Raw genomic sequence first — 19,066 nt, 5'->3', positions numbered from 1 at the left:
CTTGAATGCCTTCTCCCGTGAGACAGAGGACTACCTGCATGCCAAACAGCAATATGACCAATGCTGAGCATCTGAAAGATGGGTCTCTGGTCCCTGAGGTCTGATTGATGGGAATCTGAGCGAGGGGATCTGTTTAATGAGTGTATGATTGACAGAGTCTGAATGATGGGGTTCCTTTAGTGCAGGCCTGTGTGAAGGGGGTCTGATTTCTGGGGATCTGACAGATGTGACGGATGGAAGAGATGAAAATCTGATTGACATGGTTGTGACTGATGGTGTGTGATTGATCTGTGGGGTTGATTCTGATCTGATGGATTGAGTGTGATTGAGGTGGCCCTGATTGGTGGCTGCCTTTTTAATCATGAATTGATTGATGGAGATCTAATTTACAAAAATGGCTCCTTGTTGTTTCGTGCTCCTCCAATAATAGATTGTTGCGAACCCTTAGTTCCGCCTTTTGCACAAAGAACCAATCACCACTGAGCACCATTGTATCATCTGTGCAATTGTTACACACTCTTTTGTTCTCAGAGGCCAATCAGATCCTGGTTCAATTGATTGGAATGTTCTACTGGGCACAGTATAAATAGTGGGAGGGTCAACACAAAGCACATTCTCAGGAGCTGTAAGAACAGAAGGAGATCATGGTGAGTGTGTGCGGACGTATGCAAAGGCGATATTGTGCATCGATCCAAAGGGGTCCGCCGGGATAGTAAGATCGATAGATAGACTAAGTGAGTGTGAATTCCATAGGAGAGTGGGCTGCATCAGGAGAGTAGGAATTCACTGGGAGAGACCGGGAATCCACAGGAGGTGTAACAATCCACGACCGAAGAGGAAACTTAACTGCTGGGAAAGAGGTAGTCCCCAAAGAAAGGAAAATGAACAAGGTGAAGGAATTGCACAGTGTGAGAGAGAGATGGATAGCAGGAGGGCAAGCCGTATTAATCAGAAAGATCCACAGGGAATGGATATAAAGGAGGAATAGGGATCCAGAGAGGACGGAACAATGGAGTCCGAGGAAATCCACGGAAATGATCCACAATGAATGCAGGCTTCTATTAGGATCAGGAGCAGGAAGTAGGAGAATCCATCAGGAGGCAGGTAGAATTCACAGGGAATGGATGGGATCCACAGGTTACTGTAATGGAATGTGTTTCTTTGCACCTTTCTCTTCCCACCTATACTAACTATAAAGCATTGCCTTTCATCCTGTGTAAAACATCACCTGTTCTTCCCTCTTTAGCGTGAGTGTATTTCAATCCACATTGGCCAGGCCGGTGTGCAGATCGGCAACGCTTGCTGGGAGCTGTATTGCCTGGAGCATGGGATCCAGCCGGATGGACAGATGCCCAGTGACAAGACCATCGGGGGTGGCGATGACTCCTTCAACACATTCTTCAGTGAGACGGGGGCGGGCAAACACATCCCCCGAGGCGTGTTTATCGATCTGGAGCCCACTGTGGTTGGTAAGCGATATGATTGTTGATGGGTTGGTCATAAGAACATAAGAAAGAGGAACAGGAGTAGACCATTCGGCCTGTTGAGCCTGCTCCACCGTTCAATTTGATCATGGCTGATCTTGGACTTCAACTCCACTTCATGCCCACTCCCCAGAGGCATGATTCCCTGAGAGCAAGAATCTGTCTATCTCAGCCTTAAATATATTCAGTGATGGAGCATTTACAACCCATTGGGGTAGAGAAATAAAAGACTAATAACCCTTTGAATGAAAAAATTTCTCCTCATCTCAGTCCTTAATGATCAGCCCCTGATTCGGAGACTACCCTCGTTTTCTAGATTTCCCAATCAGGGGAAACAACCTCAGTGTCTGCCCTGTCAAGCCCCTTCAGAATCTTGTATGTTTCAATGACAATGAGTCAGTGCTCTCATTAAACTCTGAAATATGCCCTGAAGGCATCAAATTTGCTAGAATGTTCTGTTTTCATGTTTTTAAATCTCTGTTCCCTGTCCCCAGACGAGGTCCGTACTGGCACCTACCGACAGCTCTTTCACCCCGAGCAGCTCATCACCGGCAAGGAGGACGCGGCTAATAACTACGCGCGGGGTCACTGCTCCATCGGCAAGGAGATTGTGGATCTGGTCTTGGATTGCTTACGGAAGCTGGTAAGTTGTGCAAAGGCGGACAATGTCAAATTCCAGCAGCACCCAATGTCTCACCATTTACCACTGGCCACTTCCGCATTCCCTTTGTGCAAATGAAATCTGATAAATGGCCATGTGATGCAAGTATACGACACATTCACTCCGATATCAGCAGTGATGTCTCTCCAATATTCCTGTGACCAATCAACGCATGCGTTGGTGATCACCACCACATTCATGAAAGGTGGCTGGGAATTTCCTGGACCCTTCCTTCCCCAACCCGAACTACATGCGTAGTGCTGGCACCCCTTTCCACCCTTCGTTCTCAACTGCCTCCACCCAGCTCCCAAAACACTTTCCCTCCAGGCACCCACTGACCTATCTCACCACCATCCACGGCCCTGTGCCACCAGGTGGTCACTGTTCTTTGGTGACAGATGCAATCTCTTGCTCCATTTTAACCTTTTGTACTTTGTTTCCCCACAGGCTGACCAGTGTACAGGACTGCAGGGTTTCCTCATCTTCCACAGTTTCGGGGGTGGGACCGGCTCAGGCTTTACTTCCCTCCTGATGGAGAGACTCTCCGTCGACTATGGCAAGAAATCCAAACTGGAGTTTTCTGTTTACCCCGCGCCGCAGATTTCCACCGCGGTGGTCGAGCCGTACAACGCCGTACTTGTCACCCACTGCACCCTCGAGCACTCTGACTGCGCCTTCATGTTCGACAATGAGGCCATTTACGACATATCTCGGCGTAACCTTGACATTGAGCGACCGACCTACACCAACCTCAACCGTCTCCTTGGACAGGTAGTGTCATCCATCACGGCGTCGCTGCGGTTCGACGGTGCCCTCAACGTGGACCTGACTGAGTTCCAAACCAACCTGGTCCCCTATCCCCGAATTCACTTCCCGTTGGTAACCTACGCGCCCACTATTTCACCCGAGAAAGCTCACCACGAGCAACTTTCGGTGGCGGAGATCACCAACGCATGCTTTGAGCCAGCCAACCAGATGGTGAAGTGCGACCCCCGCCAGGGCAAGTACATGGCGTGCTGCATGCTGTACCGTGGAGACGTGGTGCCCAAGGATGTCAACGCCTCCATCGCCACCATCAAGAGCAAGCGCTCGATCCAGTTTGTTGATTGGTGCCCGACTGGGTTCAAGGTAAGTGTGTTTTGTTTTGTCCAATCCATGGAGCCCTGGCCAAACATGGATTGTGTCAATCTCATATCACATGTGAACAGTATGTCTGTTCAGTCCGGATCAAAACTTTTCCCTCTATTCTGGAAGTGTAAAGTAACAGACACTCTCCATTGCTGGCCCAAAGAGGAGCTCTCTCTGAGGCTTTCAACAGAATTCTCTCAGCTTCAATCCTTGATTGCAGGCTTGACAGTCCCAGGAGAAGTCCTGCCTTGAAATGAGAAAATGTCTTCCTGACAATTAGGGTCACATTTGAAAAGGTGCAATATGGATCTCAGTTAGATTCTGAATGCAGCCTCACTGCATCGTCTATCAGAAACTGAAGCTTCAAACCTAGAAGAGCCCAGTGAATAACTAGAGCTTATTCTCGTCCAGTGAAAGATGCAACCCAGTTCATAACTTTAGCATTTTTAGAATCTATTTGGCAACAAACATCTGATTTTGAAGCTTCTGCTTATGTAGCTGAATCTAATGTAATCTCTTTCCTCCCCACTGCACAGGTTGGGATCAACTATCAGCCACCGACGGTGGTACCAGGTGGTGATCTGGCAAAGGTGCAGCGAGCCCTCTGTATGCTGAGCAACACCACCGCCATTTCCTTGGCTTGGACCCGCATCAACCTCAAATTCGATAAGATGTACGCCAAGCGGGCCTTTGTCCACTGGTACGTGGGGGAGGGGCTGGAGGAAGGGGAGTTCCAGGACGCACGGGAGGACATGGCCTCACTCGAGAAGGATTACGAGGAAGTGGCTATCGATTCTTCCTCGCTGGACAGAAGGGCAGAGGAGGAGGAATAATATTCATTAGTTTAGATAGTAAAAAGATTTTATTTCACATTGACGTGATAGAATAATATTGATTTAGAGAGTAAAAAGATTTTAAATCTATTTCACATTGATGTTATAAATTATATTTGAGAATAAATTTATTTTTAAATGCTTTTGGGTGTGTGTGTTTATTTAAAAGCCTTAAATGCATGACAAGAGAGTGAGAAGCACAGTGTAAAAGAAGAAGACTGAAGATAATAAAAGAGGATCAATGACCCAGAAAGTGGGTTAATCAAACTCCACAGGGCTGCAGACCAGGAGTCACAGAGCACTCCAGTCATTAAAACACTGTCCACTGATCCTGGTGGCTCTGACTGATAATGGGACTGATTAATATGGGTCTCTCTGCATGGGATCTTATAGGGGGGGGAGGAGGGGTCTGATCGATTGGAAATGTAGTATTGGAGATCAGTTTGAGGGGATTCTGATCAATAGGGTCTGATAAATATGAGTCTGATTAATGAGGCTCTGCATGATGGGAATCTGATAGATGGGATTCACATTGATGGAGTCTAATAGATGGGAATCTGAGTAATGTGGGTGGGAATTCGATTGTTAGGATACCATAAACGTGGGTCTGATTGATGCATGTCACTGATAAAGTTTGACAGAATGGGGTCTGATAGATGGGGGTCAGAATGATGGAAAATAATGGATTGGGGTCAGCTGGGTGGGGGGTCTGATGTACGAGGGATGGATTTCTGGGCATTTGATTTATGAGATCTGACAGAAAGTGGATGGATTGATGGGAATCTAAGAGGTGGGGCCGATTGATGCGGATTGTTGGTGGGTTGCACAGATTGGGATCTGATAGCTGGAAATTTGATAGATATAGTGATCTGATTAATGGGCAAGAAATGGCTTGGTTGCAAATAGAGAGTATTCCACATGTGTGTATATATATATATCAATATATATATCTATGCTCTTGCAGCCAAAGTACTTATATGGCTACTCCAGTTCAGTTTCTGGTCAATGGTAACCACAGGATGTTGACAGTGGGGGATTCAGCGATCATAATGCCATTGAATGTCAACGGGTGATGGTTAGATTCACTCCTGTTGGAGATGGTCAGTGACTGGCATATGTGTGGAGCGAATGTTACTTGCCACTTATCAGCCCAAGCCTGGATATTGTCCAGGTCTTGCTGCATTCCTACACGGACCACTTCAGTATCTGAGGAGTTGTGAATGGTGCTGAACCTTGTGCAATCATCAGTGAACATCCCCATTGCTGACGTTATGATGGAGGGACGGTCATTGATGAAGGAGCTGAAGATGGTTGGCCTGAGGACAATATCCTGAGGAACTCCTGCAGTGATGTCCTGGGGCTGGGCTGATTGACCTCCAACAACAACAATCATCTTCCTGTGTGCTAGGTACGACTCCAAGTGTCGCAGAGTTTTCCCCCGATTCCCATTGACTCCAGTTTTGCTAGGGCTCCTTGATGCCAAACTCAGTCAAATACTGCCTTGATGTAAAATGCACTCACTCTCACCTCATCTCTTGAGTTCAGCTCCAAAGAGAAGGGACCCATAGGGAGGGGCTCTCTATAGGGACAGTGAGGGGAGATCTACAAGGAGACAGGGGGTGTAATGTCCTACCATGGGAGAGAAGGAGGAATTCCACTTAGAGGGAGGACATTCGAGTGGGCAAGGGATATTCACAGGGATCGAAAGGGGGAATCCATAGGGATAGAGAAGAGATCTGAAGGTAAAAGGGATCTCCACAGAGAAGCAAGATACCAGAAGGAATTGCAAATGTACGGGCAGGAAGAAATCTACTCAGAGTGGTGAAATCCACAAAGAGAAGGAATCTACTGGAAGAGAGAAGGATGGACTTGGACTGAATGATTGAAAGGAGATGGAAGGGATCCATAGAAAGAGAAGTATCATGAAGTTCAGAATGAGAGTGAGTGATGAATCACAGAGTGAGAACGGGAATCAAGACAGGAAATCCAAAGGTAGGGTGGAACCCACAGGGACAAAGAGAGATTCAAGTGGAGAGAGAGAGGAATTCACAGGCAGATAGGGAGTCCACATGTAGAGGAGAACTATGGGAAGAGGAGCATGAACAGAGAGAGGGAACTCCATTACGGGGCATGATAATCCACAGGGTGAGGGATCCACAGGACAATGATGCTCAAGAATGTGGGATCTTTCAGGACTATGTACAATTCCTCAGACAGTGAGCAGCTCACACTGAGAAACAGATAAGCTGGAATTGAGGAAACCCACAGGGAGAGGGGAGTCCAGAGGGAGGGAGAAGGCACAGGGATAAAGACTATCCACAGGCGCTAAAGGCAGTGGAAAAGCCACAGGTAATGTGGGAGCACGTGGAACACAGGGTTCCATAGCAAGTGGACGGGATCCACATGATACTGTGACGGAATGCGTTGCTTCTCCTTGCAGTTCCACCGACTGCATTAGGCATTGCTTTCTTACTTCATAAATACTCTCGTATTCACTCCTCTTGTGTCTTTCGATCCACATTAGCCAGATCAGTGCAGATCGACAGAAAAGACAATTGGTCGTGGCAATGACTTCGTGAATACCTTCTTCCGTGAGACGGGGGTGAGGTGCCAACCTGGTGAAGCTGCAACAGAGGACTACCTGCATGCCAGATAGCAATATGAGAAATGCTGAGCATCTGAAAGATGGGTCTCTGGTCCCTGTGGTCTGATTGATGGGAATCTGAGCGAGGGGCTCTGTGTAATGAGTGTATGACTGACAGGGTCTGAATGATGGGCTTTCTTTGGTGCAGGCCTGTGTTAAGGGGGTCTGATTTCTGGGGATCTGACAGATGGGAGTCATGTTGATGCCTGCCTGTTTGAGGGAAGAGTGACTGACAGATGTGACGGATGGAAGAGATGAAAATCTGATTGACACGGTTGTGTCTGATAGCTTGTGTTTGATCAGAGGGGTTGATTGGGATCTGATGGATTGAGTGTGATTGAGGTGGCCCTGATTGGTGGCTATGTTTTAAATCCTGAATTGATTGATGGAGATCTGATTTACAAAAATGGCTCCTTGTTGCCTAGTGCTCCTCCAATAATAGATTGTTGCGAACCCTTAGTTCCGCCTTTTGCACAAAGAACCAATCACCACTGAGCACCACTGTATCATCTTTGCAACTGTTACACACTCTTTTGTTCTCAGAGGCCAATCAGAGCCTGGTTCAACTGATTGGAATGTTCTACTGGGCACAGTATAAATAGTGGGAGGGTCAACACAAAGCACATTCTCAGGAGCTGTAAGAACAGAAGGAGATCATGGTGAGTGTGTGCGGACGTATGCAAAGGCGATATTGTGAATCCAGCCAAAGGAATCTGCAGGGATAGTAAGATCGATCGAGAGATTAAGTGAGTGTGAATTCCATAGGAGAGTGGGATAAATTGAGGGAGTAGGAATTCACTGGGAGAGTACAAGAGATCTACTGGGAGAGAGTGGGAATTCACAGTAGGAGTAACAATCCATGACCAAAGAGAAAACTTAAACTACTGGGAAAGAGGTACTCCCCAAAGAAAGGGAAAAGAAAAAGTTGAGGGTATTCCACAGTGTGAGAGAGAGATGGATAGCAGGAGGAAAAGCTGTAGTAATCAAAAAGATCCACAGCGAATGGATATAAAGGAGCAAAGGGGATCCAGAGAGGTTCGGAACATGGAGTCCGAGGCAATCCACAGAAGTGATCCACAATGAATGGAGGCTTCTATTTGGATCAGGAGCAGGAAGAAGTAGGAGAATCCATCAGGAGGCAGGTAGAATTCACAGGGAATGGATGGGATCCACAGGTTACTGTAATGGAATGTGTTTCTTTGCACCTTTCTCTTCCCACCTATACTAACTATCAAGCATTGCCTTTCATCCTGTGTAAAACATCACCTGTTCTTCCCTCTTTAGCGTGAGTGTATTTCAATCCACATTGGCCAGGCCGGTGTGCAGATCGGCAACGCTTGCTGGGAGCTGTATTGCCTGGAGCATGGGATCCAGCCGGATGGACAGATGCCCAGTGACAAGACCATCGGGGGTGGCGATGACTCCTTCAACACCTTCTTCAGTGAGACGGGGGCGGGAAAACACATCCCCCGAGGCGTGTTTATAGATCTGGAGCCCACTGTGATTGGTAAGAGGAGTGATTGTTGATGGGTTGGTCATAAGAACATAAGAAATAGGAACAGGAGTTCAACTCCACCTTCACGCCAGTCCCTGTATGCCTTGATTCTCTGAGAGCAAGAATCTGTCTATCTCAGCCTTAAATATATTCAGTGATGGAGCATTGACAACCCATTGGGGTAGAGAAATACAAAGACTAATAACCCTTTGAGTGAAGTAATTTCTCCTCATCTCAGTCCTTAATGATCAGCCCCTTATTCGGAGACTACCCTCGTTTTCTAGATTTCCCAATCAGGGGAAACAACCTCAGTGTCTGCCCTGTCAAGCCCCTTCAGAATCTTGTATGTTTCAATGACAATGAGTCAGTGCTCTCATTAAACTCTGAAATATGTCCTGAAGGCATCAAATTTGCTAGAATGTTCTGTTTTCATGCTTTTAAATCTCTGTTCCCTGTCCCCAGACGAGGTCCGTACCGGCACCTACCGACAGCTCTTTCACCCCGAGCAGCTCATCACCGGCAAGGAGGACGCGGCTAATAACTACGCGCGGGGCCACTGCTCCATCGGCAAGGAGATTGTGGATCTGGTCTTGGATCGCATAAGGAAGCTGGTAAGTTGTGTAAAGGCGGACATTGTCAAATTCCAGCAGCACCTGTCTCACCATTTACCACTGGCCACTATCCCGTTATCTTTGTCCAAATGAAATCTTATAAACGGCCATGTGATGCAACTATACTACGCATTCACTCCAATATCACTACTGATGTCTCTCCAATACTCCTTGTGACCAGTAACATTCATGAAAAGAGGCTGGGAATTTCCTTGACATTGCCTTCCCCAACCCGAACTACACAGATAGTGCTGGCACCTCTTTCCATCCTTCTTTCCCCACTGCTTCCACCTGGCTGCCATTATACTTTCCCTCCAGGCTCCCTCAGGCCCATCTCACCACCTCCCATGGCCCCGTGCCACCAGGTGGTCACTGTTCTTTGGTGACAGATGCAATCTCTTGCTCCTTTTTAATACTTTGTACATTGTTTACCCACAGGCTGACCAGTGTACAGGACTGCAGGGTTTCCTCATCTTCCACAGTTTCGGGGGTGGGACCGGCTCAGGCTTTACTTCCCTCCTGATGGAGAGACTCTCCGTCGACTACGGCAAGAAATCCAAACTGGAGTTTTCCGTTTACCCCGCGCCACAGATTTCCACCGCGGTGGTCGAGCCGTACAACGCCGTACTCGTCACCCACTGCACCCTCGAGCACTCTGACTGCGCCTTCATGTTCGACAATGAGGCCATTTACGACATATCTCGGCGTAACCTTGACATTGAGCGACCGACCTACACCAACCTCAACCGTCTCCTTGGACAGGTAGTGTCATCCATCACGGCGTCGCTGCGGTTCGACGGTGCCCTCAACGTGGACCTGACTGAGTTCCAAACCAACCTGGTCCCCTATCCCCGAATTCACTTCCCTCTGGTAACCTATGCGCCCACTATTTCGGCCGAGAAGGCTTACCACGAGCAACTGTCGGTGGCGGAGATCACCAACGCATGCTTTGAGCCAGCCAACCAGATGGTGAAGTGCGACCCCCGCCAGGGCAAGTACATGGCGTGCTGCATGCTGTACCGTGGAGATGTGGTGCCCAAGGATGTCAACGCTGCCATTGCAACCATCAAGACCAAGCGCTCGATCCAGTTTGTTGATTGGTGCCCGACTGGGTTCAAGGTAAGTGTGTTTTGTTTTGTCCAATCCATGGAGCCCTGGCCAAACATGGATTGTGTCAATCTCATCTCACATGTGAACAGTATGTCTGTTCAGTCTGGATCAAAACTTTTCCCTCTATTCTGGAAGTGTAAAGTAACAGACACTCTCCATTGCTGGCCCAAAGAGGAGCTCTCTCTGAGGCTTTCAATAGAATTCTCTCAGCTTCAATCCTTGATTGCAGGCTTGACAGTCCCAGGAGAAGTCCTGCCTTGAAATGAGAAAATGTCTTCCTGACAATTAGGGTCACATTTGAAAAGGTGCAATATGGAACTCAGTTAGATTCTGAATGCAGCCTCACTGCATCGTCTATCAGAAACTGAAGCTTCAAACCTAGAAGAGCCCAGTGAATAACTCGAGCTTATTCTCGTCCAGTGAAAGATGCAACCCAGTTCATAACTTTAGCATTTTTGGAAACTACGTGGCAACAAACAGATCTGATTTTGAAGCTTCTGCTTATGTAGCTGAATCTAATGTAATCTCTTTCCTCCCCACTGCACAGGTTGGCATCAACTATCAGCCACCGACGGTGGTACCAGGTGGTGATCTGGCAAAGGTGCAGCGAGCCCTCTGTATGCTGAGCAACACCACCGCCATTTCCTTGGCTTGGACCCGCATCAACCTCAAATTCGATAAGATGTACGCCAAGCGGGCCTTTGTCCACTGGTACGTGGGGGAGGGGCTGGAGGAAGGGGAGTTCCAGGACGCACGGGAGGACATGGCCTCACTCGAGAAGGATTATGAGGAAGTGGCCATCGATTCTTCCTCGCTGGACAGAAGGGCAGAGGAGGAAGAATAATATTCATTAGTTTAGATAGTAAAAAGATTTTATTTCACATTGATGTTATGGAATAGTATTGATTTAGAGAGTAAAAAGATTTTAAATCTATTTCACATTGATGTTATAAATTATATTTGAGAATAAATTTATTTTTCAATGATTTTTGGGTGTGTGTTTATTTAAAAAGCCATAAATGCATGACAAGAGAGTGGGAAGCACAGTGTAAAAGAAGAAGACTGAAGATAATAAAAGAGGATCAATGACCCAGAAAGTGGGTTAATCAAACTCCACAGGGCTGCAGACCAGGAGTCACAGAGCACTCCAGTCATTAAAACATTGTCCACTGATCCTGGTGGCTCTGACTGATAATGGGACTGATTAATATGGGTCTCTCTGCATGGGATCTTATAGGGGGGGGGGGGGGGGGGTGGTGTCTGATCGATTGGAAATGTAGTATTGGAGATCAGTTTGAGGGGATTCTGATCAATAGGGTCTGATAAATGTGAGTCTGATTAATGAGGGTCTGCATGATGGGAATCTGATAGATGGGATTCACATTGATGGAGTCTAATAGATGGGAATCTGAGTAATGTGGGTGGGAATTCGATTGATAGGATACCATAAAGGTGGGTCTAATAGATGCATGTCACTGATAAAGTTTGACAGAATGGGGTCTGATAGATGGGGGTCAGAATGATGGAAAATGATGGATTGGGGTCAGATGGTTTAGAGATACAGCACTGAATCAGGCCTTCGGCCCACCGAGTCTGTGCCGACCATCAACCACCCATTTATACTAATCCTACGCTAATCCCATATTCCTACCACATTCCCACCTGTCCCTATATTTCCCCTACTACCTACCTATACTAGGGGCAATTTATAATGGCCAATTAACCTATCAACCTGCAAGTCTTTGGCATGTGGGAGGAAACCAGAGCACCCGGAGGAAACCCATGCAGACACAGGGAGAACTTGCAAACTCCACACAGGCAGTACCCAGAATTGTACCCGGGTCACTGGAGCTGTGAGGCTGCAGTGCGAACCACTGCGCCACTGTTCTGCCCCCAGATGGGTGGGAGTCTGATGTATGAGGGATGGATTTCTGGGCATTTGATTTATGAGATTCAATAGAAAGTGGATGGATTGATGGGAATTTAAGAGGTGGGGCCAATCATTGTGGATTGTTGGTAGGTTGCACAGATTGGGACCTGATACCTGGAAATTTGACAGATGGTTATCTGATTGATGGGTAAGAAATGACTTGGCTGCAAGTGCAGAGTATTCCATATGTGTATATATATATCTATGCTCTTACAGCCACTGTATTTATATGGCTACTCCAGTTCAGTTTCTGGTCAATGGTAACCCCCAGGATGTTGATAGTGGGGGGATTCAGCAATCGTAATGCCACTGAATGTCAAGGGGAGATGGTTAGATTCTCTCCTGTTGGAGATGGTCAGTGCCTGGCATTTGTGTGGCATGAATGTTACTTGCCACTTATCAGCCCAAGTCTGGATATTGTCCATGTCTTGCTGCATTCCTGCACAGACTGCTTCAGTATCTGAGGAGTTGCGAATATTGCTGAACATTGTGCAATCATACGAACGCAGAAATTAGGAGCCGGAGGAGTCCATTCGGCCATTCGAGCCTACTCTGCCATTCAATAAGTTCATTGCTGAACTGATTACGCCACATTTCCACCTACCCTCTCCTTGGTTATCATCTGTGTTTTAAATGGGCAAAACCGTATTTTTAAACAGTGACTTCTAGTTCTAGATTCTCCCACAAGGGGAAACATTCTTTCCACATCCACCCTGTCAGGACAGCTCAGGATCTTATATGTTTCAATCAGGTCAGATCTCACTCTTCCAAATTCCAGCAGATACGAGCCTAGCCTGTCCACCCTTTCCTTATAAGACAGCCTGACCATTCCAGGTATTAGTCTAGTAAACCTTCTCTGTACTGCCTCCAATGCATTTACATCCTTCCTTAAATAAGGAGACCAGCATTGTACACAGTACTCCAGATATGGTCTCACCAATGCCCTGTATAGCTGAAGCAGAACCTCCCTACTTTTGTATTCGATTCCCCTCGCGATAATCAATAATGTTCTATTAGCTTTCCTAATTACATGCTGTACCTGCATATTAACCTTTTGCGATTCATGCACTAGGACACCTAGATCCCTTTGCATCTCAGAGCAGCGCAAACTCCCACCATTTAGATAATATGCTTCTTTTTTATTCTTCCTGCCAAAGTGGACAATTTCACACTTTCCCACATTATACTCCATTTTCCAGGTCTTTGCCCACTTATTTAATCTATCTATATCCCTTTGTAGCCTCCTTATGTCCTCTTCCCAAGTTACTTTCCTAACTGTTTATGTGTCATCAGCAAATTGAGCAACCATACCTTCGGTCCCTTCATCTAAGTCATTTACATAAATTGTTAAAAGTTGAGGCCCCAGCACAGATCCCTGTGGCACACCACATTTTACATCTTGCCAACCAGAAAATGACCCATCAGTAAACATCGCCACTTCTGACCTTATGATGGAGGGAAGGTCATTGATGAAGTAGCTGAAGATGGTTGGGCTGAGGACAATACCCAGAGAAACACCTGCAGTGCTGTCCTGGAGCTGAGATGATCGACCTCCAACAACCACAGCCATCTTCCTTTGCATGAGGTACGACTCCAACTAGTAAAGGGTTTCCCTCCCGATTCCCATTGCCTCAAGTTTTGTTGGGCTCCTTGATGCCATATGTGGTCAAATGCTGCTTTGATGTCAAGGACAGTCACTCTCACCTCACCCCTTGGGTTCAGCTCCCAACAGAAGGGACCCAGAGGGAGGGGGCTCTCCATAGGGAGAGTGAGGTCTGATCCACATGGAGACAGGAGGTGTAATGTTCTACCATGGGAGAGAAGGAGGAATTCCAGTTACAGGGAGGAAAATCATCTGGGCAAGGGATATTCACAGGGATCGAAAGGGGAAATCCATAGGAAAATAGGATCCACAGGGATAGAGAAGAGATCTGAAGGTAAAAGCGTTCTCCATAGAGAAGGAAGATACCAGAAGGAATTGCAAATGTACAGGCAGGAAGAAATCTACTAGGACTGGTGAAATCCACAAAGAGAAGAGAAGAGAGAAGGATGGACTTGGACTGAATGGTCGAAAGGAGATGGAAGGGATCCATACAGAGAGCAGTATCATGAAGTTCAGAATGAGAGTGAGTGATGAATCACAGAGTGAGAACGGGAATCAACAGGGAAAGGGGAAATCCAATGGGAGGGTGGAACCCACAGGGATAAAGAGAGATCCAAGTGGAGAGAGAAGAGGAATTCACAGGCAGATAGGGAGTCCACATGTAGAGACGGGTCCACAGGGAGAGGGGAACCACGGGAAGAGGAGCATGAACAGGGAGAGGGAACTCCATTAGGGGGCATGATAATCCACAGGTTGTGGGGTCCACAGGACAATTATGCTCAAGGAGTGTGGGATCTTTCAGGACTATGTACAGTTCCTCAGACAGTGAGTGGCTCACACTGAGAAACAGATAAGCTGGAATTGAGGAAACCCACAGGGAGAGGGGAGTCCAGACAGAGGGAGAAGGCACAGGGATAAAGACTATCCACAGGCGCTAAAGGCAGTGGGAAAGCCACAGGTAATGTGGGAGCATGTGGAACACAGGGTTCCATAGCAAGTGGACGGGATCCACATGATACTGTGATGGAATGCATTGCTTCTCCTTCCAGCTCCACCGAATGCATTAGGCATTGCTTTCTTACTGTATAAATATTCTTGTATTCGCTCCTCTTGTGTCTTTCGATCCACATTAGCCAGATCAGTGCAGATCGACAACGCTTGTGGGAGCTGTATTGCCTGGAACATGGGATCCAGCCAGACACGCAGATGCCCAGTGAAAAGTCAATTGGTCGTGACAACGACTTCTTGAACAGCTTCTTCTGTGAGACAGGGGTGAGGTAACAACCTGGTGAAGCTACAACAGAGGTCTACCTGCATGCCAAACAGCAATATGACAAATGCGGAGCATCTGAAAGATGGGTCTTTGATCCCTGTGATCTGATTGATGGGAATCTGAGAGATGAACTCGGTGTAATGAGTGTATGATTGACAGGGTCTGAATGATGGGCTTTCTTTGGTGCAGGCCTGTGTGAAGGGGGTCTGATTTCTGGGGATCTGACAGATGGCAGTCATGTTGATGCCTGCTTGTGACTGACAGATGTGACGGATGGAAGAGATGAAAATCTGATTGACATGGTTGTGACTGATGGTGTGTGATTGATCTGTGGGGTTGATTGGGATCTGTTGGATTGAGTGTGATTGAGGTGGCCCTGATTGGTGGCTGCCTTTTTAATCGTGAATTGATTGATGGATTTACAAAAATGGCTCCTTGTTGTTTCGTGTTCCTCCAATAATAGATTGTTGTGAACCCTTAGTTCCGCCTTTTGCACAAAGAACCAATCACCACTGAGCACCATTGTATCATCTGTGCAATTGTTACACACTCTTTTGTTCTCAGAGGCCAATCAGAGCCTGGTTCAATAGATTGGAATGTTCTACTGGGCACAGTATAAATAGTGGGAGGGTCAACACACAGAACATTCTCAGGAGCTGTAGGAACAGAAGGAGATCATGGTGAGTGTGTGCGGACGTATGCAAAGGCGATATTGTGAATCCAGCCAAAGGAATCTGCTGGGATAGTAAGATCGATCGAGAGATTAAGTGAGTGTGAATTCCATAGGAGAGTGGGATGCATCACAAGAGTAGGAATTCACTGGGAGAGAGCAAGAGATCCACTGGGAGAGACCGGGAATCCACAGGCGGAGTAGCAATCCACGACTGAAGAGGAAACTTAACCTACTGGAAAAGAGGTAGTCCCCAAAGAAAGAGAAATGAACAAGTTGAGGGGAATCCACAGTGAGAGAGATGGCGGAATAGTGGGAGGGAAAGCCATAGTAATCAAAAAGATCCACAGGGAATGGCTATAGAGGAGGAATGGGGATCCAGAGAGGATAAAACCCTGTAGTCTGAGGCAATCCACAGAAGTGATCCACAATGAATGGAGGCTTCCATTAGGATCAGGAGCAGGATGAAGTAGGGGCATTCGTCAGGAGGCAGGTAGAATTCACAGGGAATGGATGGGATCCACAAGTTACTGTAATGGAATGAGTTTCTTTGCAGCTTTCTCTTCCCACCTATACTAACTATAAAGCATTGCCCTCCATCCTGTGTAAAACATTACCTGTTCTTCCTTCTTTAGCGTGAGTGTATTTCAATCCACATTGGCCTAGCCGGTGTACAGATCGGCAACGCTTGCTGGGAGCTGTATTGCCTGGAGCATGGGATCCAGCCGGATGGACAGATGCCCAGTGACAAGACCATCGGGGGTGGCGATGACTCCTTCAGCACCTTCTTCAGTGAGACGGTGGCAGGCAAACAGGTCCCCCGAGGCGTGTTTATAGATCTGGAGCCCACTGTGGTTGGTAAGAGGAGTGATTGTTGATGGGTTGGTCATAAGAATATAAGAAATAGGAACAGGAGTAGACCATTCGGCCTGTTGAGCCTGCTCCACCGTTCAATATAATCATTGCTGATCTCCAACTTCAACTCCACCTTCACGCCCGCTCCCCAGAGGCATGATTCCCTGAGAGCAAGAATCTGTCTATCTCAGCCTTAAATATATTCAGTGATGGAGCATTGACAACCCATTGGGGTAGAGAAATACAAAGACTAATAACCACTTGAATGAAGAAATTTCTCCTTATCTCAGTCCTTAATGATCAGCCCCTTATTCGTAGACTACCCTCGTTTTCTAGATTTCCCAATCAGGGGAAACAACCTCAGTGTCTGCCCTGTCAAGCCCCTTCAGAATCATGTATGTTTCAATGACAATGAGTCAGTGCTCTCATTAAACTCTGAAATATGCCCTGAAGGCATCAAATTTGCTCGAATGTTCTGTTTTCATGTTTTTAAATCTCTCTTTCTTGTCCCCAGATGAGGTCCGTACCGGCACCTACCGACAGCTCTTTCACCCCGAGCAGCTCATCACCGGCAAGGAGGACGCGGCTAATAACTATGCACGGGGCCACTGCTCCATCGGCAAGGAGATTGTAGATCTGGTCTTGGATCGCATACGGAAGCTGGTAAGTTGTGTAAAGGCGGACATTGTCAAATTCCAGCAGCACCCAATGTCCTGTCTCACCATTTACCACTGGCCACTATCCCATTGTCTTTGTCCAAATGAAATCTTACAAATGGCCATGTGATGCAACTATACTACGCATTCACTCCGATATCACTACTGATGTCTCTCCAATATTCCTGTGACCAGTCACCCATGAAAAGAGGCGCGGAATTTCTTTGACCCTTCCTTCCCCAACCCGAACGGCACGCTTAGTGCCGGCACCCCTATCCACCCATGGTTCCTCACTACTTCCACCCGGCTCCCATTAAACCTTCCCTCCGGGCTCCCACAGGCCCAACTCAGCACCTCCCACGGCCCTGTGCCACCAGGTGGTCACTGCTCTTTGGCAACAGATGGAATTTCGGGCTCCAGTTTAATATTTTGTACTTTGTTTACCCACAGGCTGACCAGTGTACTGGACTGCAGGGTTTCCTCATCTTCCACAGTTTCGGGGGTGGGACCGGCTCAGGTTTTACTTCCCTCCTGATGGAGAGACTCTCCGTCGACTACGGCAAGAAATCCAAACTGGAGTTTTCCGTTTACCCCGCGCCCCAGATTTCCACCGCGGTGGTCGAGCCGTACAACGCCGTACTCGTCACCCACTGCACCCTCGAGCACTCTGACTGCGCCTTCATGTTTGACAATGAGGCCATTTACGACATATGTCGGCGTAACCTTGACATTGAGCGACCGACCTACACCAACCTCAACCGTCTCCTTGGACAGGTAGTGTCATCCATCACGGCGTCGCTGCGGTTCGACGGTGCCCTCAACGTGGACCTGACTGAGTTCCAAACCAACCTGGTCCCCTATCCCCGAATTCATTTCCCGCTGGTAACCTACTCGCCCACTATTTCGGCCGAGAAGGCTTACCACGAGCAACTGTCGGTGGCGGAGATCACCAACGCGTGCTTCGAGCCAGCCAACCAGATGGTGAAGTGCGACCCCCGCCAGGGAAAGTACATGGCGTGCTGCATGCTGTACCGAGGAGACGTGGTGCCCAAGGATGTCAATGCTGCCATTGCAACCATCAAGAGCAAGCGCTCGATCCAGTTTGTTGATTGGTGCCCGACTGGGTTCAAGGTAAGTGTGTTTTGTTTTGTCCAATCCATGGAGCCCTGGCCAAACATGGATTGTGTCAATCTCATCTCACATGTGAACAGTATGTCTGTTCAGTCTGGATCAAAACTTTTCCCTCTATTCTGGAAGTGTAAAGTAACAGACACTCTCCATTGCTGGCCCAAAGAGGCTGAGGCTTTCAACAGAATTATCTCAGCTTCAATCCTTGATTGCAGGCTTGACAGTCCCAGGAGAAGTCCTGCCTTGAAATGAGAAAATGTCTTCCTGACAATCAGGGTCACATTTGAAAAGGTGCAATATGGATCTCAGTTAGATTCTGAATGCAGCCTCACTGCATCTTCGATCAGAAACTGAAGCTTCAAACCTAGAAGAGCCCAGTGAATAACTCGAGCTTATTCTCGTCCAGTGAAAGATGCAACCCAGTTCATAACTTTAGCCTTTTTAGAATCTATTTGGCAACAAACATCTGATTTTGAAACTTCTGCTTATGTAGCTGAATCTAATGTAATCTCTTTCCTCCCCACTGCACAGGTTGGGATCAACTATCAGCCACCGACGGTGGTACCAGGGGGTGATCTGGCAAAGGTGCAGCGAGCCCTCTGTATGCTGAGCAACACCACCGCCATTTCCTTGGCTTGGACCCGCATCAACCTCAAATTCGATAAGATGTACGCCAAGCGGGCCTTTGTCCACTGGTACGTGGGGGAGGGGCTGGAGGAAGGGGAGTTCCAGGATGCACGGGAGGACATGGCCTCACTCGAGAAGGATTATGAGGAAGTGGCCATCGATCCTTCCTCGCTGGACAGAAGGGCAGAGGAGGAGGAATAATATTCATTAGTTTTGACAGTAAAAAGATTTTATTTCACATTGATGTTATGGAATAATATTGATTTAGAGAGTAAAAAGATTTTAAATCTATTTCACATTGATGTTATAAATTATATTTGAGAATAAATTTATTTTTCAATGATTTTGGGTGTGTGTG

The 19,066-nt window shown here is 47.3% G+C and overlaps 3 protein-coding genes across 3 annotated transcripts; all 3 read left to right on the top strand.

The window, feature by feature from the left end:
- The first annotated feature begins 1,252 nt into the window (after positions 1-1,252).
- LOC137358369 (tubulin alpha-1 chain-like) lies at positions 1,253-4,106 on the top strand. The gene is made up of 4 exons (XM_068024310.1): positions 1,253-1,469; positions 1,979-2,127; positions 2,593-3,273; positions 3,810-4,106. The coding sequence occupies exons 1-4, from the start codon at positions 1,349-1,351 to the stop codon at positions 4,104-4,106; spliced, it is 1,248 nt and encodes a 415-aa protein (XP_067880411.1). The 5' UTR covers positions 1,253-1,348.
- Positions 4,107-8,040: 3,934 nt separating this feature from the next.
- LOC137358408 (tubulin alpha-1A chain-like) lies at positions 8,041-10,810 on the top strand. Its single transcript, XM_068024353.1, has 4 exons — positions 8,041-8,257; positions 8,708-8,856; positions 9,295-9,975; positions 10,514-10,810. Exons 1-4 carry the CDS (start codon positions 8,137-8,139, stop codon positions 10,808-10,810), a joined length of 1,248 nt encoding a protein of 415 aa, XP_067880454.1. The 5' UTR covers positions 8,041-8,136.
- A 3,895-nt stretch (positions 10,811-14,705) lies between these two features.
- LOC137358368 (tubulin alpha-3 chain-like) lies at positions 14,706-18,909 on the top strand. Its single transcript, XM_068024309.1, has 5 exons — positions 14,706-14,771; positions 16,078-16,300; positions 16,812-16,960; positions 17,404-18,084; positions 18,613-18,909. Exons 1-5 carry the CDS (start codon positions 14,706-14,708, stop codon positions 18,907-18,909), a joined length of 1,416 nt encoding a protein of 471 aa, XP_067880410.1.
- The last annotated feature ends 157 nt before the right edge of the window (positions 18,910-19,066 follow it).

The sequence above is a fragment of the Heterodontus francisci genome, chromosome 49 (genome assembly GCF_036365525.1).
Source record: "Heterodontus francisci isolate sHetFra1 chromosome 49, sHetFra1.hap1, whole genome shotgun sequence".
In the NCBI taxonomy this organism is placed as follows: Eukaryota; Metazoa; Chordata; class Chondrichthyes; order Heterodontiformes; family Heterodontidae; genus Heterodontus; species Heterodontus francisci.
Note: the sequence above shows the minus strand (reverse complement) of the source record. Positions and strands in the feature narration are given on the sequence as shown.